The sequence below is a fragment of the Clupea harengus genome, chromosome 25, assembly GCF_900700415.2.
Source record: "Clupea harengus chromosome 25, Ch_v2.0.2, whole genome shotgun sequence".
NCBI lineage: Eukaryota > Metazoa > Chordata > Actinopteri > Clupeiformes > Clupeidae > Clupea > Clupea harengus.
The window spans coordinates 7704343-7730585 of record NC_045176.1 but is presented as its reverse complement, the minus strand read 5'-3'; the positions used below and the strand labels follow the sequence as shown (position 1 = coordinate 7730585).

Genomic DNA, 26243 nt, shown 5'->3' with positions numbered 1-26243 from the left:
CCTAATGGGGAGATTTTCCAGTGCCAGCTGACACCAGTTAGACCTGTGGTCATGCATTCCCTCGCTCTGGCACTTGCCCAGATGCACGCGGCACCGGCTCTCCATTCAAACCTGTGCACATGGAGCAGCCCCAGCCCTGTTTCCATCCCAACCAGCGTTTGCATACTCTGTAGTAGGCTGCACCAATCAGGCACCACCTCTGATCCATCCCTTATTGCAGTAGGCATCTGATTGGTTGGAGAGCCTCCTGCATGTGGGTGGTGAGCGGCAGGGGGGGGGGGGGGGGGCTTGCTGCTACTGAGTGTGTAGGGGAGGAGAGAGTCCCTCTCTCTGTGTTTACACATCAGCCGAGGCAGAGAGCTGGAAGTAGCAGGCGGTGAGATGGCTGGGGCAGCGATGCAGCCTTGCGCCTTCTGTCTGCAGGCTCACGATGCCCTCCACAGGTGCCCCCTCTCCGGCTGCAGCAGGGGCTAAGCAGGGGCTCGTGTTACTGAAGGAGCGTCCGGGGGGTCCCTGGGAGAGGCTGTCACACGCTGTGTTGGACTGCCAAGTTGCAAGTAGTGGTGGAGGCAAGGGAGAGGAGAGGAGAGGAGAGGAGAGGAGAGGCACAGGCAATCCGGACAGAAGCACTCAGCATGTCCTTAGCATGTGGAGTGGTCCAAGACAGGCTCTCGCTTTAACCTTCTGCCCACTTTTGACTCGAGCTTTCTTTCCTGCTGACATGCCAGAGGTCAATTACTTGTTCTCGCTATCGTGGACGCACATTAAGGTAAGGCAGGAGAGGATATATGCTGTTGTTGTTGGAATGGAATGTTCCTTCGGGGCGCTGTGTTGTCAGTGTGTGTGTGTGTGTGTGTTTGTTTACACTGTGTGTGGATTTTCAGAATCTTCAGCCATGGCAGTTGAAGTCACAGGGCAGGTTGTTGCTGCATTTTGTTTACATCTGTAGATGTTGATGAGAGGGAGGCACGTGCAGCAGCGGGAGTAGTAGAAGTGTACGTCTGTGGATATGTGTTTGTGCATGAAAGAGAAATGGACAGAAAGAGCATGTTTTGGTAGTATGTGTGTGTGTGTAAGAGAGAGAGAGAGAGAGAGAGAGAGAGAGAGAGAGAGAGCAAGAGAGAGTGAAAGAGTGAAAGATCGAGAGAAAGGGAGAGAGAGCAAGAGCAAGAGAGAGAGTGAGAGAGAGAAAGAGCGAGAGCAAGAGCAAGAGCAATAAAGAGTGAGAGAGAAAGAGAAATGAAAAGCCACAGTGTGTGTGTGCGTGTGCGTGCATGTGTGTGCACATGGACCCATGTGTACATTTTGCAGACTCACTAGGCAGCGCTTCATTCAGTAAGTTTGTGTATGATTACATAACAGCAATACTCAGATTAAAGCCCGCTCCCCACTGAGCGCACACACTCTAATCTCAGATGCCTGTGGCTGCACTGAATGAGGCTGCACTGGCTCTCTCTACAGAATACCACTGAATGAGAATATCCCTGAATGAGATGCTGACCTGCCACATCAGTGCTCCCATTGCCTGCCTCATGAGGTATTTTAGTGATTAGTGCGTTCGATGCAATAATACAGTATCACTCTGTATGGGTTCACTGAATATCAAGTCTGGACTGATTTCCTTTTTGAATCACAGTTTATTAATTTAAGCACTATCAGTTCAATTAGTGCTCTTCGGCTGAAGGAGCCTGGGTCACGGTCCAAATGATTTGAGATTTGAGTGATTAAGAGGTGTACCATGCACTGGACCTGTGTCATGAGCGAGGCACACTGATTAACGGACAACAACAATTTTTTTATGTGCACAAAGTGTGACTGTATGACCTGCAAAAAACACTATTAACAACTGTTTTTGTGTGTACATTTGTGTTTCTGTACAGTTCAAAAGGATGCTCAACCGAGAGCTTACCCAGCTGTCGGAGACAAGCAAGTCAGGAAACCAGGTGTCAGAGTTTATCTCGAGCACTTTCCTAGGTAAATACAGGGGAAACCCAACCAAGTCAAAAAGGAAATGTGTTCAGTATGCACTGTATATACTATTTAATTAAATATCAAAGTGGTATCAATATGCAGTTAATTCATATTTAGCTAAATCATATGTATGATGTATTTAGTATTTTAAGTCAAATCAAATCACCCTCCTTCATGTGCACCATGTCATTGTGCCCTTCCTGCTGTATGTGTGTTGCAGAGAAGCAACATGATATGGATATCATGTCCCCACCAACCAAAGACAAGGACAAGAGGAAGTGGCCCATGTCCCAGATCAGCGGCGTGAAGAAACCGAGCCACAGCCCCAGTCTAGCTGTGTCCAGCATCCCACGCTTTGGGGTCACCACCAAGCAGGAGGAGCTGCTGGCCAAGGTGATACCTCGTTCCCCTTCCTCTGCTCCCACCGGTTTTATATAGCTATGGTTCATCTTAGAGATAGGCTTGTTCTGTGTGTAAACCCTGTGTGTGTTCCATTATTGGCCTTTTGTTTTTAAGAGTGCTGTACCCTATACTTTCAGGAATTAGAGGACGTTAACAAATGGGGTGTGGACATATTTAAGATATCAGAATATTCTGGGAACCGACCACTGACGGTGACCATGTACAGTATATTTCAGGTATGTAACTTGGAGGCACAGTTATTCACCCCTGACTAACTTTATAAATATATACGTATAATAATTATTTATTTATTATATATGTACGTATATATTATAAACACACACACACACACACATATTATATAATATATATTACACATATTAATAATTTATATATTTTATGTATGTATGTATATGTAGTATTGAACTGCTTTGGGCTGATCAATATTGAGCATGAACTGACCTTTGCCCCTCCCATCAGGAGAGAGAGCTTCTCAAGTCCTTCAAGATCCCCGCAGACACCTTCATCACCTTCATGATGACTCTGGAGGAGAATTACCACGCTGACGTCGCTTACCACAACAACATCCATGCGGCTGACGTGGTCCAGTCCACCCATGTGCTTCTCTCCACACCAGCACTTGAGGTATGCCCACTTGAGCGATGCCCACTTGAGCGATGCCCACTTGCACGCTCGAGCCTAGCCTTCCCCCTCGTTCTGAAAGACGAAAGTTGATCAGTCATTATGTCTGTTTTTTTCTTCTTTTCAGGCTGTTTTCACAGACCTTGAGATTCTCGCAGCACTGTTTGCCAGTGCCATTCATGACGTGGATCACCCTGGAGTCTCCAATCAGTTTCTCATTAGCACAAGTACGTGTGCAAAGACTGTTATTGCAGATACTGTAAAATAGCTTGAAAGTGGAGGTCAATGAGAGTTGTCCCCAGACAAGCCATGAAATGAAAGCTGATAAATGTTTTGTAGGATTGAATGTGTGGGTTCCTTTTGTCACCTCTTAGACTCTGAGCTGGCTCTCATGTATAACGACGTCTCTGTCCTGGAGAATCACCACCTGGCTGTGGGTTTCAAGCTGCTGCAGGAGGAAAACTGTGACATTTTCCAGAATCTGAGCATGAAGCAGAGACAGTCCCTTCGTAAAATGGTCATAGACATGGTGAGGTTTCCACCAAAGTGGACCGTAACTGAATCATAACATTTCATCAGAATTCCATCGCAGAGCGATTGGACAGGTGTCTGTTACAGTCCTTAATCCATTGTCTGTATCCTTACTTTAAGGTCCTAGCCACAGACATGTCAAAGCATATGAACCTGCTGGCAGACTTGAAGACTATGGTGGAGACAAAGAAAGTGACAAGTCTGGGTGTGTTGTTGCTGGACAACTACTCAGATCGCATCCAGGTAAGAATGATCGAACATCCTGTAGAGCAAATCGCTAGTTTGGCTGTGGCTTGTTTCCATTGTTTTTGGAACTGTGTCTTCCCAATTGTGGACTTTGTATATCATATCTGAACCGCAAATCTGATCACACTGATCTTGACAGGTCCTTCAAAACATGGTGCACTGTGCCGACCTCAGTAACCCAACCAAACCTCTCGAGTTGTACCGCCAGTGGACGGATCGTATTATGGTGGAGTTTTTCACCCAGGGCGACCGTGAGCGGGACAAAGGGATGGAGATCAGTCCCATGTGTGACAAACACAATGCTTCCATTGAGAAATCACAGGTATGGCACACTCTAGACCACTTTCAGCTCAACATGGAAAATATATCACTTGTCTTGATGTATGCTGTTTTCACATTTTCTGAATTGGATCGAACATAGAGTAAATGTTCATCATGTGGTTACCAGAAAACCCACTGCATTGCATTTTGACAGTGAACTTGTTATCCATTAGGTTGGTTTCATGGACTACATCGTCCACCCCCTGTGGGAGACCTGGGCAGACCTGGTTCACCCCGACGCCCAGGAGATACTAGACACACTGGAGGACAACCGTGAGTGGTACCAGAGCATGATCCCCCACAGCCCGTCTCCCACGCCCGAGGAGGAGGAGAAGAGCATGCTGCCCGGGGTTGGGGGTGCTGTCGGGGGGTGCGGCGGCCCCTCAGCGGGGGACAAGTTCCAGTTTGAACTGACCTTAGAGGAAGAGGGCGAATCGGATGCTGAAAGTGCCAGCGATGACACAGAGTTTGAGGCCTCCGGGCAGGAGTCTCCCAGGACTGAGCACAAAGGAAAGTTCCAGTCTCCTCATGCGAGACATGCTCAGGCTGGCGCTCCGGTCAGCCCTAGCTGCCGGACATCGTCCTTCGAGATAGGAAACCCCTCAGACAGTGATGAGGGCGAGGAGGACAGAGAACTTGACCAAGAAGGGAAAGGTCTGTCGTGCCTGAAGATGGGCACATAACACCCAGCGCACTTTCACTTTCGTTTCGCTTTATGTCCGTGCTTCCCTCCCCCTCCCCTTATCTCCGTCCGTCCTCCCCGGACATTCCTGGCTTCCTGGGACAAAGTGGTACCACAGAGTAGGAGAGCGAAGGAGTGAGAGATTGCCTTCAGGACATATGCACTCGCACCGTAGTCATCTTGCACTGGAGTCAGCTTGCTGTCTCACCCTGTGAGACAGGAAGTGTTCTTTTTAGCCTTTTTGTGTGTTTTCCTTCTGTGAGTTTCAGCCGGTTTTTGCTGTATAAGGCTTGTATTTCACACGGTCAATAAGTACAGCTGTGTGCGAATAAGCCACATCAAGGTCTATTGAACACAGTGAGGATTTTTGATGAAATGTCTTCCCGTGTCAACTTATAAAGAAGAAAAAGTAATGAACCATAACACCATCAGAACCTTAACAGTTTTATACTAGTCAGTGGAGGCACCTGGTTGATGTAGAAGACTTTGCACGACTTTTGTTTTACAGGTCAGTTTGTATCTGAACACACAGAGAGGGTTTTAAAACTGATCAATGTACTGCAAACTTAATTAGCTGTGTACCTGATCACAGAAAAAAAACTGAGCATAACACAAATCTCAAGACATGAAGGACAGGTACTGTGGCCGCCCTCTCTAACACTATACTTACATTGTGATTATTCCTGTTTAGCAACCGGCCATGTTTTTGATTGAGCTTTACTGTGTATCTGGCGACACCAAGTGTTTTAGAATGGAACTACCACCATAAATAGGAGACAACAGAATATGAGTTAACCTTATGGACACTTCTCCTGCATATTGTGTAGCTTTACTCAGCAGAGACCTGGGTAAGTGGACATGCAAAACAAAACAGTTCTTAATATTCAACACTTTGAAGTGTTTGTATGATTTAATTTGTTTATTTCATCTTGTCGGTCAGACGTTATGATCTGTTTATTTTTTTATTGTAATCAGCTTGACTTCTTGTGTAGCACTTTGCATCTTTAGTCATTGCCAAAAGTCACCCTGCTAGATAGGGCTGGAGCCAAATGACACTTGCATATGGTGCCAACGGTTGCAATTACCATAGATATAAGGATAACCAGCACTTTTCTTACACACCTCTTACAATATTAGCATTCAAGTCTTTTCTGTAGAATCTTGGATGGGTACAGGCTTTTTTATAAGGAATACTGTAAGGGGCTCAGTATTGGAAAGTCCATGTTTTAAAAAGGTAGATAGGTTTTAAAATGTCTCTCGGGTTGTATGACTTGTGTTTGTCTGCAGAAAAAATTGTAGTTACCAATTTGGTTCCTTAAGATACATCCATTTAGATGCTATCGGAAACATGCATTTATTTAAACAGTTATATGAATAAATCTAACTGCAAAGGCGTAAAGCCAAAGGCTATTTTCAGAGCCAGACTTTTTTTCTTTCCTTTTGGCCATAGATCAATACTCTGCTCTTCACAGGGACATAGCCAATAACAGTACAAGTGCCAAGCAAGCATGACACAAACTGTACTGTAATTTCCATTTTGCCACTGGCTAATTTCCATCAATGACTGCAATGTTAATAATATCTGTGTGTTCAAATTATATTTGACCTCTGTTTAAAACAGCCATATACCTTGATTGTCTCCACAATTACATGTAGCTTCAGATGAAACTGATTGTTATAAGCATTCAGCTTTTGGAACTGAGACACTTATGGTACTAAGTACATTATTAGGTATTAGCAAGTACATTTACAGCTTATTTGGGAGGAACGAAGATGACTTTGCATTTGATGCATTGCTATGTCTCAGCTAAATTACACATTATGTTTGAAACTCTCTGCACACACATAAATAAAGCTTAAAACACAGGAGGTAAATGTGTGGAAAACATGACATGAACAAAAAAAATTCTGTCAAGGTAATATGTAATGCTGTTTTTTGTCTTGACATTATATCTCATAAATGTAAATATACGCCTTGAATGATCATTGCAGCTCTTAACTGTGGCACTGTGGGATTTGCAATATCTATACAAAGCCTGAAACTGAGCTCTGAACTATGTTGTGATGAAAGGGATATCCTTGACTCTTTTTTCTTTTCCGTACAAAAATGTGTTTTCTGTCTGCTGTTGATTATTTTATATATCCTAACCACTCTGATACTATTAAGTATTTATTCTTTTTTATATATACATCTGTCAGATATAAAGTTATGTGTGTAGATTTTATTGGATGCTGAGAATCCAGTCATGGGCCAAAATAGGGCAGATTTTTACAGCTCCACCAAAATGTTGCTTTGTTCCTTGATCACCTTTACAAATTTTGAGGTCAATGGTGGAGACATGCTCCAGTAGAATAGAAACCTGTTCCAAGACCATGAACTGCTATCCCCATGTCTACCCTGGTCTAAAATCTGCTGCAGTTTTGACAATCCAAATACAACTGTTTACTACATGTTGGTAATTTATGTTACTGTACTCGTTCTTCTATGCCAATAAAAGCAAAAAGTCTTTATGCATAATATGACTTTTGCATATTTAAAAGAAGAGGGATTCTATCAGAACAATAATTTCGGAAGAAAACAAGCCACAAGGATGCTAGGACAATTTACAACACAGCGTCAGCCTGAGCAATATGCACGTGACAGGATTGTGAGTAGTCCACGCCTCCCTAGCAACTGTCAATCAAGTGACGCACAAGCTTCTGCAGGTGCTAAAGTGGGGATTGTATCTGAGCTGCATCGGGGGGAAAAAAAATCTAAAAACGTAAGCTATGTCTCTTATTTGACATCCCAAGCAATTCATACATAAGTCATGTGTTGGTCTGAGCGTTATAGTACCAGATATAAGCACGTAAGAAATTTCAATTTCAATAAAAGAGTGTAACCTTCATTTGACATAGGATGCTGTACATGCAGATTTACTCCATAGTTGTAGCTAAGTCAAGGGTAGCTAGCTGTCAGGATAACGCAAGTGACCATTAGCTTAAGCTATTCAGCCAGGAGGCAGCGTCTTCCACATGTCTAACGTTGCCTGAATGTTTCTAGGTGAAAATGCAACGTACCGTTATGTGGACGTGATGTTGATACTGTGTTTCGCATAACTAGGATTTCATAAGCTTGGGATTAACGTTACATTGTTGTTGATGAATACGTCAACATTTACAGCTGAATCCTTACTAACGTCCTATCCTAACAGATGTCTGCTGTACAGCCAACATTACCTGGCTTTAACAGAATATCCTCAAAGCTCATTTGGAGAGATGACGTTAAACAGGTTGTGTGTGGTTGGTCTTTTAACGATGCTCACCAGTGGGTTTTAAACCCCTCAAAAGCAGTACTGAGGGCAAATGTCTGTTGTTGGCCTGGATGGGATGGGAGCTCATATCAGTTTAGATGACCAATATGATATTAGATATTGCAGGATACCTTGGGCAGTTAGCGTGGATAAGAAATGTCAGTAACATTAGCTGATAGGTAAGTCGGCTAACCACCTAAATGAACGGTTTCTCCCTGCCCACCTACCGGCTGCCTCAGATAGTTTGCAATGGCTACGGATGTCTGACTTAGCTAAGCAGCTTCATGCTTGTTAAGTAGTAAACGCTACACCTAGTTGACTAGCTAGTCATCCTTCCAGATAGCGTTTGATAGCAATGCTAGCTAACGTTGGCTAAGTAGGGACCGTGCAAAGCTAGCTAATCCTTAACGTTTCTTCGTAGTGCATGGCGGGTTTTTTTTCTGTAATATTGTTGGTAGCTTACTTACTAACCATTTATTTTAGATCAAGCATCTCGTCTTAGTTACAGTAATGGTATCGTTACGATGATGCTTGACGTGTTTCCTACTGTGCCATGACAAGTTAACGTCGCTGCTGTCAAAGCTTTAGCTAACAGTCGATTGCTTTCATTCTGCCAAGCATTTATTTAGTACGTATAATGATTATCCAGCTCATCCTACACTGTTCCACTGGCTACCGAGTTCTTGTTCACTCCCCGGCCGCACACGTCAGTTTGTGGGAGAGGTGCAGTGTCGGCACGCCCTATTGTTATCTTATACAAATACATCTAATAACTCTTCCACTATAGCCTACATTGTGTTGTATATTCAGCAGCTGCTATTTCATCAGGTTCACTGACACGCTAGAAGACTGGGCTGTCACGGAAGCAACGAATAGGTTGCATTAGGTTGATAACATCTATTCAGTTCAGGAGCAGTGTAAGTGCATGCAGCCATTGTGTTTCAGTTTTATCTTGGGCTTCGTTGGAGACTGTGAGGACTTGCAGAAACTTGGCAGCAGTCAAATCTGCCCATTTTCATAAGCTGTCTCCTTAATGTACATTGCAGGGAAACGCACCATGTTTCAAGAATGTCCTCATTCAATATTAAGTGTTATTTTTTTTAAGCTGTGGACCAGTTAGAGTACCTAAGAGTACAAGGAGGTAGGCCCCACATACAGTAGAGAATTGACCTGTCAGTTAGAGCGGTTCTATCTAGTCAGTTTTATAAATAGATGTACATCATGTCTGCTAACTGCTTTTACCCCTTATCTATCTACTTAAGTCCTTATCCACCCTTATATGCTTACATGCTTGGCAGTCACAATTCTTATCTTAAAGAGTTCCAGAAATAGCCAACACATACAATTATAAGCAATGCTGTTGTGTCTACTAACGTTATCTTTTGTGTGTAGTTCAGGGTTAGGGTAAACACCATCACCTCTCAGACATCTGATAATAAAAAAATAAAAACCTTTGTTCAATGGTGTTACTTATGTGTCTGGGCCAACTCATGGTACAGAGATGAGGTAACCTTAAAATAAAATATTGGTAACCATATTTATGCATTTTTTTCCCTGCTCATTCTTCCTATCGATTGTTTGGAACCTACACACTATTCTTGGACTGTTGTTGAATTCTATTCCGAATGCTGTAGGGTTGCAGCGGTAGGAAGCAGTGGTGTAATGTTATACAGAGTGAACTGATTCTGATTCTGATTCATCTTATGGCTTCTGTATTGCTGGTTTTAGGCTTTTTAACAGTGATAAATGAAGGACAAATTCTGTTGATTGTTTAAAGATATTTTTTTAGTTCTGTATCTCAAAATTATTCTTTGAACTACAAAAAAATGATAACCTCTATATGAATTTCAGAAACGTCCATCGTCGTTAACGTCTTTATTTGTTCTTTTCAAAGATGGCCTCAGCTACAGATGCACGCTATGGACAGAAGGAGTCAACTGACCAAAACTTTGACTACATGTTCAAGATCCTGATCATTGGCAACAGCAGTGTTGGCAAAACCAGTTTCCTGTTCCGCTACGCAGATGACTCCTTCACACCTGCCTTTGTAAGCACCGTAGGAATCGACTTCAAGGTGAAAACCATCTATAGGAATGACAAGAGAATAAAACTTCAAATTTGGGTGAGTAGCCATCTCAGATATGCTGCACGATACACACATTGCCATTACCACATAATAATTATTAAATAACTGTTGGCTTGAAGACTGAAGAATCAAAAACAAGATTTGTCCTTTTGCGGGGTGGTAGTGTAAGACATCATGAAACCTGTTATGCCATAACACCCATTACTTTGCTAGTCTTCCAGTAATGTTGACCTTGTGTGTTCCTGTTCCCTGTGAAGGACACGGCTGGTCAGGAGCGTTACAGGACCATCACCACCGCATACTACAGGGGAGCCATGGGTTTCATTCTCATGTATGACATCACCAACGAGGAGTCCTTCAATTGCGTGCAGGACTGGTATGGATGCCAATGTTTGGATGATTGTCTTTAGTGCCACCACTTGATTGTGACACTTGCTCACTCTGAGGTCAGGAGTCCCCTCCCAAGGAGGGGTAGCCAATCATGAAATTGACTGTGTACTGTGTGCTGTAGAGTAAGTTGGTACTGAGAACATTTTCTGTTAAATGACCAAGTGATAGCTTTAACAGAGAGCTTGCTTACCAAAAGGAAAGTCTGAAAGCTGTGGATGTAAAAAGCGAAATTTTGAAAAGAATCCAGACTTCAGAGCTAGTTGTTCAGTCCACATTACTATTGGCTGTCTTTGCAGGTCAACCCAGATCAAGACCTACTCGTGGGACAATGCCCAGGTCCTTCTGGCGGGGAACAAGTGTGACATGGAGGACGAGAGGATTGTGGCTGGAGACAGAGGCAGGCAGCTGGCTGATCAACTAGGTGAGACGGTCAGATATTGTTCTTGAGGTTGAGGTAGGCCTGTTGATGTCGATTGTTCTTTCTGTTGGAGTGAGCCTCCCGTAAGTCGTTGTAAGTGCTCCTGTTAGATCGCACGCGTCAACCATTCCTTGGCTGTCTTTCAGGCTTCGAGTTCTTTGAGACCAGCGCCAAGGACAATATCAATGTCAAGCAGACTTTTGAGCGCCTGGTAGACATAATCTGCGAGAAGATGTCGGAGACTACCGACGGCAGCGACCCCAACGCTGCAGGGCCCAAGGTAGGCCCGAGCCTCACCGAGCAGCCTCAGCGCAGCCACCAGGACTGCGCCTGCTGAGGACGCTCTCCACCCAGTCCATCCACCACCACCACCCCTCTGCCCCTCTCCCCTCTGCCTGCCACCCGAAGAGCAGGCCTTTCCTGGAGATCTGGGTTGGAGGGGCTTGGTAAGGCTCCGCTCCATTCCATAGTGTCCCTTAGGTGTTCTACATAAATGGATTCTTGTCTTTCTTGTTTTTTTTTTTGTTTTTTTTTTGTTTTGTTTTTTTAGGGACAACTTAAGTAAGGACAGGTTTGTCAGTGACTTTTAACATGATGCAAGGAAACTGGAATTTGAAAGCCTGTAGTGTGATCAGGAGTAGAGAGTGCTAGAACTAGATACTCCTCCATAAGAGATACCAAGCGCTCCTGCATATTCACAGGTGTTAATCAATTTCTCTGTTTTCTGACAGTCTTGGCCCTGGCCCATGGTGTTACACATTACCAGAACAATTTTTTAAACTGTTGTGCGCCCTCTTCTCCCTGTTTTTTTTTTTTTTTAACCTACTTGTTTAGTTAGGAGGAAAAAAAATATTGAAAAGTGTACCTGTAAAGTAGAAGAGTTTATATAAATGTGAAGAATAAGAATATAAAAGAGAAGAAGAAAAATATTACTGATACATTATGGAAAGGCTACTGAAAAATAAGCATACACTGATAAGAGATCGGTTAAATGTGTTATACATATCTATGGTGCGTGTGAATGATGCATGACTTAAGACTTTATTTGTTTACTCTTGTTTTTTTTTTTAAGCAAATCATTCCCCCTAAGCTTTTACTGAGCCACGCTTCTGTCCGCCCTTGTAGTGGAGCTCAAGTCTGTGCAGTCTGTGCTGTTAGGATGCATCATGTGACCGGTGTGTGGTTAGAGAGGATCATGGATGTGTCCCATCTGAGAGTATGTGTCCCGTCCCGCCCCAGCCACCCTTGTGCTCAAGGTGCACCAACACCCACAGGGTGCTCAGACTGCAGGGTTTGCAAAGCTGCTGAAAGTCATAGCCAGAGTCTGTGTAGTTTCCTTGCCCGTGTGTCCGTCCGTCCGTCCGTCTCTCTGACTGACTGTCGTGGCACGGTTTTGTTATTAATTTGAGCATGTGCTGGAAACTTGACTGACTGCTTGCTGAGCTTCATCAGGTGAAATGGACACTGCAGGGCATAGGGACACCTAACAGATGATGATGTCACTTGTGACATAACAAAACTATCCGTATATTTTTATGTACAGTATTTCTACACTCTCTGTATTTATTTCTGTCTGTATTGATTTATTTATGTATTTATTTTGCATTTGTATTCATTGTGTAAAATTGCACTCTTTCATGGTGTTTTAAAAAAAAGACAGTGGGCGTATTCTTACGGTTGTAAAAGGACTACTAGATTTAAATCTGACCAGTTTTGGTTGCAACTTCCAAGAATTTTGTGGATTCCCTAGAACGAACGGAGAAAGAGGAAATAACACTAGAATAAATTTAAAGGGAAAATGTCTGACATCAAAGCCAGTATAAGTCACTGTCATCACTCCCTGTTCTTTCTCCATTCCAAAAACAAGATGGTTTCACTTGGTGACTAAAATCTGATGAGCGACAAACTCTAACGTGTAAGTGATGGGTCACAGAAATCCAATACATTAAAATGGGCGAAGTGTCACGCAGGGTTCTACATCATAACTCTCTCCCTGCCATCTGAGGTGTGTGCTGGAGTGTGAGATGCTTATCAGAATGCCAAGAGTGACCGTTGCCTGTCACATTAAGGCTGTGTTAGTATATTTGTTGGTGTATGTTGGCAGCTGTAGACATGCCATGAGCTAGTTCCCCGAAGTTACACTATGCCGTCTTCCTTTCTGTAAATGAGACGTTTTCTGGGGTTGAAGTTGCTGTATGTGTGAGATGTCCTGTAATGTTTTGGAAGGAAGTAATAAAAGAGAACATGTTTACCTGGGTGAAAATGACTGTATTGCTGAAATAATAGGCAATGTGCAATTCATTGTTGATGCTAAAATATAGACATATTTTAAAAGGTAAAGGCCATTTACATTCCTAGTTAAAAAATAAATAAGTTCAAATACCACTGCCTAGCCTGGTTGTTGGACCACTGACAAATACTGAAGACTTGTCTAATTAAACAGATAAACAGACAAGACACCACAGTGGGTCCTCACTGCACCAGTGACAGAAAGCCAAATATTAAGTTGTGATGTTGGTAACACATGGGATCATTTTGATTATGGCTGGATATCTTATGAATAAAGCACACAGTTATTTCTGAAGTAAAAATGAATATGACTGCAAAAATATGTCATGGCTCATCTCATTGCAAAACAAAGCTCACTTATTATTTGTATGCTCACTAAGTTGCTAGTCAGTGCTTCATCTCCATGACCGATGTGTTGATTGGATAAATAGGTTCAGGAGAGGTTGGGGAATCCTGGGGTTCCCCTAAACACCCATGTCTGGCTGAACAACAGTAGGTCAACATTGGATTCTGTATTGACTTGTGGAAAGTGTCTCCGATCACTAGACCTCCAAAAGCTTTTAGTATGTAACAGTATGGGGCAGTGTCAGTGTGTTAGTATTATCATGTGTCTCCGATCACAAGACCTCCAAAAGCTTTTAGTATGTAACAGTATGGGGCAGTGTCAGTGTGTTAGTATTATCATGTGTCTCCGATCACAAGACCTCCAAAAGCTTTTAGTATGTAACAGTATGGGGCAGTGTCAGTGTGTTAGTATTATCATGTGTCTCCGATCACAAGACCTCCAAAAGCTTTTAGTATGTAACAGTATGGGGCAGTGTCAGTGTGTTAGTATTATCATGTGTCTCCGATCACAAGACCTCCAAAAGCTGTTAGTATGTAACAGTATGGGGCAGTGTCAGTGTGTTAGTATTATCATGTGTCTCCGATCACAAGACCTCCAAGGCTTTCAGTATGTAACAGTATGGGGCAGTGATTGGTGTGAACAGGTAGGTGGTAACACCTGCTAGGCTCTAGGCCTGCCGCACCTCCACCGGTGCCCATTGGGCTAGCTGCGGGGTCATCAGCCGGGGACCACCGTTCACGGATGTTTCGCCCCTTATCCCGGAGCATCTCCTGGTGGCGGGGCAGTAAACAGGGACGTCTCCCAGTCACCCCCCGCAGCTAGCCTACCTCAGGAGTTGTTCACTCCCCATGCCTTGTCCCGCCTCCTTAACCAAAGCCAAAAATGTGCCTTCTCTGCTTCCTCAGACAGCTCTCTGGTGGCTTTGTGTAGCTCCTTGCCCCTCAGCCCTAGCTCTTTAAGTAGGCGAGTCATTGAGCTTCCCACAAACCCCCTTGTGCCAACCTCCACTGGAAAGAGTTGTGTACTCCACCCGCTCTCCCTACACTCCGCAACCAGGTCAGAGTACTTTGCCCTCTTTTTTTCGTGGGCTCCCTCCATCCCCTCGTCCCATGGCACCGTCAACTCCACAAGCAGCGCAGATCTCTCCGTCTTGGCCCACAGCACCACATCTGGCCTCAGTGTGGTGCTGCAGATCTCCCCTGGGAAGTGGAGCTGTCTGCCCAAGTCCACCTCCATTCTCCATTCCACTCCTGGCAACAAAAGGATGGGTGCTGGTCTCCTTCTGACAGTGTCCCCCTTTTCCCCTTCCTTAAGGAAATGGGTCCACTGCTAGCTCCCTGGCTGCCTCACAAGGCTTGCCTCTTGCCTTTTCCTCTCCACCACCTCTGCCAGTTTCCTCAGCACCTGATCGTGCCGCCATCCATACCTGCCCTGGGATAGCGCGGTCTTGCATCCTGACAGAGTGTGTTGTAGGGAAGCATTGATGGTCCCACAGAGGTCACAGGCCTGCTCCGTGCCCAGCCACTGTTGGAGGTTTCGGGGGGAGGGCAGAGTGTCGTAGGTTGCCCTGATGAGGAAACTGAGTCGAGTTTGTTGCAGTTTCCAGAAGTCTGCCCAGCTCACAACCCGACCCGCAACCCCCTCCCACGTCGTCCAGCGTCCCTGCTGCCCCTGCGCCACTGCCTTGACCCTGTACTCTTCTTCTGCCATCTTTGTCAACTCCGAGACAACAAGATCCTTCCTCTCCTTTCTGCTAGCTCTGGGCCACAGAATGGGCGGATCTCCCCCACCCATGGCCAGCGCGCCCCGTCTGGACTCTGCCCACCAATCTCCTGGTGCTGCAGCCTCCAAGACTTTAATCACCTCAGACAGCTTTGGTGGCCTGCAGTAGCGTAATGGCTGCATCTGACAGCCATGGTAGAGCCAGATCACTGACATTTAAACTTTTAATTGATTGGCCCCTCCATGCACTGGGTTCTCCCTGGCTGAATTAGAGCACGGAGGGTTCCACAGAACTATCTCTGGACGGCAAATCGCTTTGACATAGACTGGTTCGGTCCACATTGGTGAGAGCATTTTTCAAAAGTCACCTTTGTCCTGAATCAAGACAGAATAATCGCAAATGATTAATCAAAATGTTTGTTTGCTCAGTCTGAGGTAGGTCATATGTCAACATCTAAGCGGGTGTTTTTTTTCATTCAATGAGAATCAGTCAAGAGAGTGGCCCCCAGAGGTTAGTATTGCATGTGGGTTTTCAGGCTGAGTAATGTCATGCATTTAATGAATATTTACAGGATGAAACGGTATAAGCATAATGTTTATTGCCCAAAAGATCGCAGGAGTCAGCCAGCCATGATTGTGTATGCTACAAACAGGTGCAATAAGCATTTCCTTGTATGTGTAAACTTACTTGGCCAATAAACACGATTCTGAGTTCTGAGTGAAAGAATATTGTTCTACATCAGTTTGGACTGCCTTCTCTTTTATACTGAAATTAAGTAATCTTCTATAATCAAAAGTTTCAAGCATTTCTCTTTTATGTACAGGTCTTCAAGCGTCTAAACGGATGGCAACAGCTCTCGTTACGTTGCTGTTTGGTGTATATATCTGGTATGTGTTATGAAAGGATGTGGGAAAATATTCCTTTGAGGGTTGATGTTATATTCACAGTTTCCTGTGAGTGGTGACTTTCCCAAGTTGGGAAAGAGAGAAAAAAAGAAAATTTTACTAAAGGCCTTGTTCTTCTTTTTTCAATTTCCCATATGTTTTGGTCATCAGTGTAGCTCCCCCCAGTGTTGTAAATAATCTGGTAATCTGGTTGTCATGTGGTATGGATGTACAACCCCAAATCAGAAAAAATTGGGACGGTATGGAAAATGTAGGTATCCCCCCCCCTTGCTTTCCAAGAGTTAAAAGACTGATTTCCCTAGAGACAGTCAGTGAAAGAGATTTAGGTGGAACACACTCAGTGAAATCTATTCTCTCTCCTCCTCTGGTGTACATCAATGAAAGAATACACCTGGACCTTGGTTATTCATCACTCTCTGACTGAGTCTCCGATATTTGGGATATATAAATAATTCCCATCAATTGGAGGTTCCACACCAAGATTACTTCTTGGATTTTTGCTGAGATTCGAGTTTGCTGTAAGATGTCTCTTCACCCCGGGTTGACACAACACTTTTACCTAATCTTGGGAAAATATGTCCCATAGATTTTAGTCATTTCCAACAGGCAACCCCCTGTGTGGAGATAGACAAATTTGAGCTTCCTTGAAGCTCCATATTTGAGTGTTCTGCCAGAAATTGGAGTAATTCTCCCCTGTTCTGAAAGACACTCCACGGACTTACCAAAGTTCCATTCGAGCTCTATAAAGAGACTCCACGAGCTGTCCTGAAAGACACTCCACAGACTTACTAAAAGTTCCTTTCAGGCTCTAAAAAAGTCTTCACGGGCATCTGGTGCAACACAGTCTGAGCTGGGGTTGTGCATTTGTTCCACAGATCTAGATTTGCCACTCAGATCAGGTGTTTGGAAAAGAAATATTCAGCGTTTAATATTTGAATTTAGAAATTGTTAATTTGTAAATTATTTACATTAGATTGTGGAGATTCAGTGTTTTGAGATGGAAAACAAAGATTCAAGACTTAAGGTCCCTTTGAGTGTTCAGATTGCAATGGCCAGTGTGGGAAATGATATAAAACATGAGAAAAAATTGAGATGATAAAAGATGGTTTTCAGCTAATATGGGGAGTCAGGAAAGCCAGTGAATGGGTTTTAGACATTAAGTCTGAAAAGAAGAGACAGCGATATTAGTGCTCTCTCATGAGCAGATGGACACAGCGTTCACAGGGTTTCTTGGTGGAATCAGACGGCCAGCCAGCAGCCCTTCCTAGACTGCGTGAAAGTATGAAACAGAATACTGACAAGCTTCGGGAAATTGTTAAAAATGTACTGGGAAAAATCCCACCTACTGATGTAAAGGATCCTAAAGGCATTGCAGATTATGCCAAGCTAGTAACTGAACTAGTGACCAGTGTGGGTAAAGCCGTTTCACAGGTAGAGGAGAGGTCTTTTCAAATTGCAGCTGTGACGGATACTAATGTGCCTACAGCCCCTCCCCCGCCTCCGGATTTGATGCCACAGGTAAACTTCTACTCCACTGCTCCGTTTGTTTCACAGAATGTGTTATCTAAGATGCCTCAAATAGTCCAGGCAAAATAGCGTTTTACGACAGACTAATTGTAAAATAATTTTTTTCAGCATAGATCATTTCTATGAGGTGTCCAGAACAAGATACTAAAAGTCCTAAGAAATCCTAGTTGAGGAAATATGTTTAATTCTCATCAATCTGAGATGTGTGCTAATAATGCACGGTAAAAATACACCTCAAATTTTATTTTTTCCTTTACTCCTATCAAAATGAAACTTTACACAATGAAAGTACCCATGAAAAGTAAAATGTTTTGTATTACAAGTTTTTTTTTAAATTAATTTGAATATGCACATGAGCTCCACACTTATTGATTATGTCCATAAGCAGAAACACCATTCATATGTATGACAAATACATCGGCCCAATCTTCATCCAATCATCCTATTGCCAATGGGTGATGGCAATGCTGCTTTTAGACTGGCCTCTAACCTAAAAACTGCCTGGCTTGGTAGTACCTGCCAGGAGTATGGTGTTTCTGCCTATGCAATTAGGACATATTCAATAAGTGTGACGCTCATGTGCATATTCAAATTCATTTCAAAAGAAACTTGTAATACATTCATATACATATATACAGTACTTTCATTGTGTAAAGTTTTATTTTGATAGGAGTAAAGGAAAAAATTACATTTTTGAGGTGTATTTTTACCGTGCATTATTAGCACTCATCTCATTAGCATTTAGGTATCCCCCCCCCCCCCCCCCCATCCCCCCACCCCCCCTTGCTTTCCAAGAGTTAAAAGACTGATTTCCCTAGAGACAGTCAGTGAAAGAGATTAAGGTGGAACACACTCAGTGAAATCTATTATCTCTCCTCCTCTGGTGTACATCATTGAAAGAATAAACCTGGACCTTGGTTATTCATCACTCTCTGACTGAGTCTCCGATATTTGGGATATATAAATAATTCCCATCAAAGAGGACCTGTCGGTAAATTGACCCAACGCACCGTGAGGAGGATGGTTCGACTGACAAAAGAATCTCCAAGGATCACAGCTGGAGAATTGCAGAGGTAAATTGAGTCCAGGGGTCAGAAAGTCTCCAGAACTACCATCAAACGCTAGCCTGACGATGTCATACTCATAATTCTAGTCAGAATATGAGTCTGATACTGCTCCATTGGGCTGTGATTATGGGGCGTGTTTCAACCGAACCAGGAAAAAAATGCCTCTTCGCTCAATTTGATATACCTAGAACCAATCAGAGCACCGTAGTCTGACCATAACGTAGACCATCGGGACCAGCTGATACATTAAACTTTTACCGGATCCCGTAGGAAGGACGGCAAAAAACATCTTTTCGATCGACAAATGCCTTGATCGCGTTTCTCTGTTCCTCTTTCAAAATGAATGTGCTGTCAATGTCTTCTAAAACAGACTCGAATCTCCACATTTCAGCTCTCCTGCGGCAGCCATGTTTGTTGAAAACTAATTCAACCCAAACGCTTTGGTGACGTGGTTGATTACGCTACGGTTGATCATCTGTCCATCATCGTATAAAGCCCGCCCTGACAATTTGATTGGTCTGGTCAAGTTTTTGATCAGGCATAATTTCTCCCCAACGGAGCAATGCCAGACCGAACTTCCCGATCTAAAATGTTGTGGGCGGGGCTAAGTTCGTCTGGCATCCAGGCTAATCAAACGCCACCTACATCACCACAAGTTGTTTTGGAGGGTTGCCAGAAAAAAGCCTCTGCTGTCAATCAACAACAAACTAAAGCTCCTAGATGAGACCAAAATAAAGCTTTTTGGCAACAAACATCAAAGGTGGGTTTGGCGTAGACAGAAAGATAGCCATACAGAAAAGCACCTCATACCCACTCTGAAATATGGCGGCGGATCTTTGATGTTGTGGGGCTGTTTTTCTTCCAAAGGCCCTTGACATCTTGTTAGGATACATGTTATCATGGACTCCATCAAATACCAGCAGATATCTAGGAAGCTTAAAATGGGCCTTGGTTGGACCTTCCAGCAGGACAATGATCCAAAGCACACCTCAAAATCAACACAAAAATTGTTCACCGACCGCATAATAAAGGTTTTGCCATGTGTTCACCAACCTCATCACGCATTATAGGAGAAGACTCAGAGCTATCTTGGCAAAGGGAGGCTGCTCAAAACATCAAATGAAGGGGTGCCAATAATTGTGGCACACCTGTTTTGGAGAATAATATTTATTTAATGTCAACATTTTTCTTTTCTTTCAATACTTTTACTTCAATGAAAAGGTAAGATTTTTGTGAATATTTTGAGTGAAAGACCAATAGGATAAACAGCAAAGACATATTTTTTCATAGCCTGTTTTGGTCACATTCACTAAGGGTGCCAATAATTGTGGAGGGCACTGTACATCCACAAATGCCAGTTAAAAGTTTACTGTGCCAAAAGGAAGGACTCGAAATTGAATTAAGTGTTTAAAGAGTTTAAGTGTTTATTTTGAAAAAACAATAAAATTCATGAGGTAAAACATAAAATAATGTGCTGTTGTATTGTTTTCAATGTAATACAGGTCAAAAATAATTTAATCGCAGTTCAGTTTAACTTTTTCTGATTTGGGGTTGTACTTGTGTTGGACCAATCCCTAAAATGCTAATTAATAATTCATTAATACATGATTTTCATTTGATTGTAATGGGCCATTTGTATTTGTGAGGAAGGCATAAACCTTTTTCTAAACCCTTCACTAGTCTTGTGAAGTTATGAGCAAATTCACTGTTTTTCACTAAATCCCGACGACCACCTTTTTAAAGTGGGGCATAACAATCCCCCTGAAGAGACGATGGTCCACAGTTCCACACACAGCTGTCAGTATGCTTATTGTCATTTTGACCAAGGGCACCAAAGAGATAACCTCCCCTTCTGTCAGTGTCCCCTTCTCTGGCATACACGTATCCTAAGGTACTGTATATCATATCAGCCTTAGCTTCAGCTGCATCAGCTTAATCAAAGACAGAACATTATTCAATTGGCAATTTAAAGTTTGGTCTTGAAACTGGCATAGTCTGAGAAATGGGTCTGTTTCCTACAATGGCAGCCATTATAGTCATAATGAGGCTCAAAAACCATAAGTTATCTATACAGTATTAATAGGGGGGGGCTTGTCTGAAGCCACAGGCTTTCTTTTCCACCATTAGTGTGTCCATTATGTGTGCTAATGCTGTTACTGTACAAGTAAAATGCAGGGTTGATACATTATCCTTCGAGGTAATTGGCAGTGCCTACGTGATGCAAAAACTTGTTTTTTTTCACATCAATGTCCTTTGTCACTCACAAAAGCCTCCCTAAATGCAATAAGGTGTTACATTACTGGCAGCTGCCTCTAGCATCACAGGCAGAAGGACAGCTGGAGCAGTGACTTTATTCTTACAACTCAATGCAGACAGGACACCCTCAAAGTGTGACAGCTGGCAGCCAAACAGAATACACACGTAGTATACAGAATTATGTGTCTGTGTCAACATATTCAACAGGTATACTCTTGAATAAGAGTTACTGTATTAAGGCCTCAGCACTCACCTGCCATTGAGTGAGTTCCTATAGATGTTATGAGGCTGCACTGCCACACAGGATGGCATGTTTGAAAACAAGCCCAGCCAAATGATTAAAAAAAAACAAATAAAAAAAACTCATGATGTCATGGTTAGGAGTGGTACTAGGGTGGAGCCGCACTGAAGCGGCATGCAGGAGCCCACCGCTGATGTCAGAGGAGGGAAATAGTGGGAACGTTTACCCATTCCCACAGAGTTTGGTTTTACAGGCATGTGAAGAACGCTTCATTGCTCTCTCTGTGTGGCATTAAAAGAAGACTCCAGGGAGGTGAGCATGTAGATGAAATGAGGGCCAAAATATGTAGTTCTACCAGAGAACTCTATGGTACATGAATTGCATTCCCATATGAGGACTGTTGTAGATTTTCAAGTTATCAGGGTGCTGGTAGGTGAGGTCTCTCGGGAAGTGGTTTAGATTACAAGCATATCTTCGCCATAGAAGAAGACTGAGAAACACATGAGGAATCTCTCACAGAGATCCATTGGACATACGGCAAAACGATTAGGATCTGATGCATTCAGTGTGTATTAGTTCTTAATAAGCTTACGTGTCAGCTGACCTTTGCAGATAATAATTATGAATTATTAATTTGGTCATACCAAAAAAAAGAAAAAGAAAGGCTGATTCAAGAAAGGAGGCAGCTGAAGAAGCATTGGAAATGAGCAGATGATGAACAGAGAGAAGGTATTGGTGTTCTGCAGGCAGAGGTGAAGTGTAGATTAGCTACGTTAAGGAAGGTGGAGCTCCTCAGACAAAGATGAAAGAAGAAAGAACAAGCTAGGATTGTATTCTACAAGGATCCATTTAAGTTTGTGAAGTCTATGTGGGATATTTTTATGTTAAGATGAACATGGATTAGCTTATCAGTACACAAGTCTCCCTTTAGGAAAAGCAGACAAGACACAGAATTAGACCACGACACCGGCACCAAATAACACCAGATAAGGAAGTGGTCAGAGGGTCTCAAAGAGCCTCAAAATATCCACACCAGGTGGAGAAGGGGTCAGAGGTTCTTATGACCACCACAAATACACACTAGGGGTCACAGGTGGCCTCAGAAAATAGTCTCATGAAACACGCACATATACGCACATATAGGGATAATTAGGGGAGTTAAGGAAAAGGAAATAGATGAGTCTGATTGGTTTTGGCAAACAGCCAGATAGGGCACCGCCCCACAAGTTGAAGGCCTTAAAACAGCCAGCAGGACATTCGTACGATGAGATCGAGCTAATCCATAGACCATCTCCTTATTGTAGCTTATTGATTACAATAAAACTCCAGATTTCTACAACCAGTCTCCAGTCTTCTGATAGAAAAGAAACAAAGCAATCAGCCACAACATCTATATTCACCCAAGAGAAAGCGGGACGTTTGAGAGATCAAAAGAAAGGACCTAGAGGAGTATCTTCAACAGCTTACAAGTTACAAGTTACAAGTCTTTTATTGTCAGATGCACAGAATGACACAGGGTCAGACTGGGCACTGAAATTCCTAGGACAAGGCACCACACAACAACCTACCATAGCATAACATAGCAAACATAATATAACATAACATAACATGACATACACTCTGTACAAGTACTCTGAACATAATTTACATGTAATAACATATAATAACCTTACTAAATATACAAGATAAATATACAATACAATATGCTAAAACATATACCAACCTATACATATAATACTAACATATATACATATAACATATAATACACATATAGTAACATGCTACATGCAAGCAGAGGCACGTGGATCTCGTGTTACCGGCAGACATTCCTCCAACTGACCGATGGCCAGGCCAGGTGGAGAGGGATGCAAGATTGTGTATTGTGCAAGGGCTGCATCATCTCCCGGCCCTATATCTGTGGAAGGTGTAGAAAACCAGTATAAATCAGAGAAGGTAGAGGTGTAGCAAAAAATTACAATGTATTACAGTTTTTCTCAATTGCTAACACACATTTTTTGAAAGCATGCCTCGTTTCCTCAAAACTCTAAACACAAATCCCAAAACCACTCACACAAAATGCAAAACCCTTTATACATCCTGCAAAAGGCAACTTTGCTTTCAAAACAGTGTTATGTCACCTCAAAAGGGTACTTTGTTTTCTAATGAAAAACACAGCCCATTATATGAGTAGACATTCTAAGCATCGATTGAACACTGATGTGCTCAATGGAAAACACTACTATGAAATGGGAAAACACCAGTATGAAGGCCTTATCAGGAACATTATGTTACTATACGCTTACTCCTGTAGTAAAATATAACTGTATAATGTTTTTACGCAAATATAAAACAACACACAAATATACAGTAACAACTAAAATATTTCTTTATTTTTTCCAAAAGTGCTGTAGCCTATACATCACAGCAAACACAAATGAATGTGTAAATGATTTGCACAGAACAAACAATAGGATATAGGCCAGTACAGTAAAAAAAAAAAGAAAGAAAAATGTAAAATAAAAAAGGACAAAAAACTACTGCATCCTGTTCTAGCTCAAGACAATATTGACAATGTGCTATCAGAAATACACCTACACAGTGTTGTGAATGTTGTTGCATTTTGTGTGAGTGGTTTAGGGATTTGTGTTTAGAGTTTTGAGAAAATGAGGCATGCTTCATGTGTGTATGCAATCGAGAAAAACTGTAACATTGGATTGGATTACAATACAGTACAGTAATGTGTCAGTGCTGATAGGACGCAATCAGTTGTGAAAATGTATATGACTTACTTGCACATAGTCATAGCATAACTGTTTGACTGTCGGAGTTTCTGACAAAAGGCACCCTGCTTTATTCTCAAGGTGTTCCACCTTAGAACACAGTCCACTGTGGCTAGGCTCACTGTATTGTTGTTTAGGAATATGTCTTGGTCATCAATGGTTGCACTTTGTATTTGTTTACGTAATTTTACAGATACAGTACAATGGAAAATACAAGAATACTATGCTCCTGATAAGGCATTCAAACTAGTGTTTTCCTGTCATAGTAGTGTTTCTTACCTATTCCCTCTTCTGAATGTCCAGAGAATGGATGCAACTGAGAAGCGGCTTATATTTGGTTGAACCCTCTGGCCAGCCTCCTGGATGGTCAAACCATGGTTGACCATATGGTTGACCACAGTGGCCCGAATCTCATCAGAGATAATGGCTCTCCTTCTTGCTCTTTCTCTTCATCCTCTTCATCCTCCTCCTCCTCCTCCTCCTCTTACTCTCACTCCTCTGCCTTTCTGATCACCTCTCACTTCAATGTTGCCATCAATTGTTCTCCAAACCAGGAGCTAACCTGTGGCCATCATATTGCTAAAGCTTTGATTTCAAATTGCACAACAGCCTTTGAAATGGAAGTTTTGCCAATTGAATAGCAGTGTGTTCTGTCTGAACACAAGGAGGTTTTGGCATTGATGAAGTGTGCAAAGTAGAGAGGATGGTGTTTAGTGTTTTGAAGAAAGTGTGGTTAACAATTGAAATTTGTGTCTAAAGCACATAATTGTGTGTTGTGTTTTGAAGAAAGTGCGGTTAACAATTGAAATTTGTGTCTAAAGCACATAATTGTGCTTATAGTTTAGCAGAATTGGTTTAGGGAGTTGGCACATGAGTTACAGGTTGTGGTCATTGTGCCATAAGTTCCAGTTTTTGAATGTAATCAATCGAGAAAAACTGTAACTATTGATATATCGCGGCAGACCAAACAAAGAGTCTGTCCGCGCCCAAACGCCAAACCGGCGGTAAACACCCGACACAAACATACCCTCACACCGTGTAGCAAATGTAGAAAAATCATGATTGTAATACAGTGGTGTGGTTTTGCAAAAATACAAGTTGTCATGCCGAAAGGCTGTGTGTAGAGACAAGTGTCTTGTAAGGTCAAGCAGAAAGGCCTGTTCCCAGAGATGAGGCTTGTTTTCGAAAACAGGCCTACAGGTGCAGGCTGTAGGAGACAGCCAAGCATTCATAGAGGGGTCTCGGGATAAGAGATGCAGACAAGGCAAGGGCAGACAAAACCTCCCAAAACGTTGTAAACAGGGTCTCTGAAACATTGGCAAGGACACAAACCAGTTCTCACAAGTCACCATTGTCTTAAAATGTTTCTCGGCAACAAGTGAGCAGAATATTTTGATTGGCTGAGCTTGGATAAAATGTTTAGGTTTAAGAGAATGTTCTGATTGGTTCAAACTTGGATAAGTTTGGGGTTTTCAATTGGTTCAGCTTGGATACGTTTTAGGTTTTTGATTGGAAAAGCAGAGTGACGAAATACACCATTTAAAAAGTTAGTGCACTAGTTTTTTGGCTGAGCTGCTCCATGGACCTAGCCTGACGTTGTCATAATCATAATTCTAGTCAGAATATGACTCTGATACTGCTCCATTGGCAATGGCGGTATTTATAAGGGCATCTAAATGAGTCGTTGGTGGTGAGAGGCTGCAGGACAGCACCCGGCTGTTAGCCAAGTTGAATGACCGTCTGGGTGAAAGTGAAACCTAGCAAATGTAGAAGTGTTACTATCAGTAAGAGAACTGGTGGAAGAGAGGTTTTATATTGATGGTGAGGTGATTCCCTCCATTGTAGAAAAACCTGTGAAGAGTTTAGGCAGTAAAAGACAGTAAAACAAGGAAGAAGTGTTTCACGGTCCAACATGCACGAGCCGCATTACAGCATAGGGATATCATTGGGCAGGTACAGAGTGGAAGAGCAGGGTTTGGGTTAGGTGACAGTTGGAAATCATAGGTAAAGGCTACATTGCTGGAGAGGAGTCAGATGGCAACTAGCTTTGTTCGCGAACAACAAGAGGAAACTAGATGAACAGCAGCAGCTTCTTAAGCAAAGCAAGGGCAATGAATAAACTGGCAT

At 42.7% G+C, this 26243-nt stretch overlaps 2 protein-coding genes across 5 annotated transcripts in view; both read left to right on the top strand.

Moving 5' to 3' along the window:
- The window catches only part of pde4ca (phosphodiesterase 4C, cAMP-specific a), a 31186-nt gene extending 23873 nt beyond the window's left edge, over window positions 1-7313 (top strand). For 3 of the 4 annotated variants that reach the window (XM_012827768.3, XM_031563392.2, XM_031563396.2), the window contains 9 exons: window positions 1881-1974; window positions 2192-2364; window positions 2511-2609; window positions 2854-3018; window positions 3143-3242; window positions 3390-3544; window positions 3667-3789; window positions 3932-4114; window positions 4287-7313. In XM_012827768.3, coding sequence (XP_012683222.2) covers window positions 1881-1974; window positions 2192-2364; window positions 2511-2609; window positions 2854-3018; window positions 3143-3242; window positions 3390-3544; window positions 3667-3789; window positions 3932-4114; window positions 4287-4796 — 1602 coding nt within the window. In that variant the 3' untranslated portion in view covers window positions 4797-7313. Of the gene's footprint in view, window positions 1-316; window positions 770-1880; window positions 1975-2191; window positions 2365-2510; window positions 2610-2853; window positions 3019-3142; window positions 3243-3389; window positions 3545-3666; window positions 3790-3931; window positions 4115-4286 lie in introns of those variants that run through there. The other variant, XM_031563397.2, reaches the window with a different exon arrangement.
- A 133-nt stretch (window positions 7314-7446) lies between these two features.
- rab3aa (RAB3A, member RAS oncogene family, a) lies at window positions 7447-13233 on the top strand. Its single transcript, XM_012827853.3, has 5 exons — window positions 7447-7557; window positions 9983-10210; window positions 10432-10550; window positions 10861-10985; window positions 11129-13233. Exons 2-5 carry the CDS (start codon window positions 9983-9985, stop codon window positions 11317-11319), a joined length of 663 nt encoding a protein of 220 aa, XP_012683307.2. The 5' UTR covers window positions 7447-7557; the 3' UTR covers window positions 11320-13233.
- Window positions 13234-26243: the final 13010 nt, after the last annotated feature.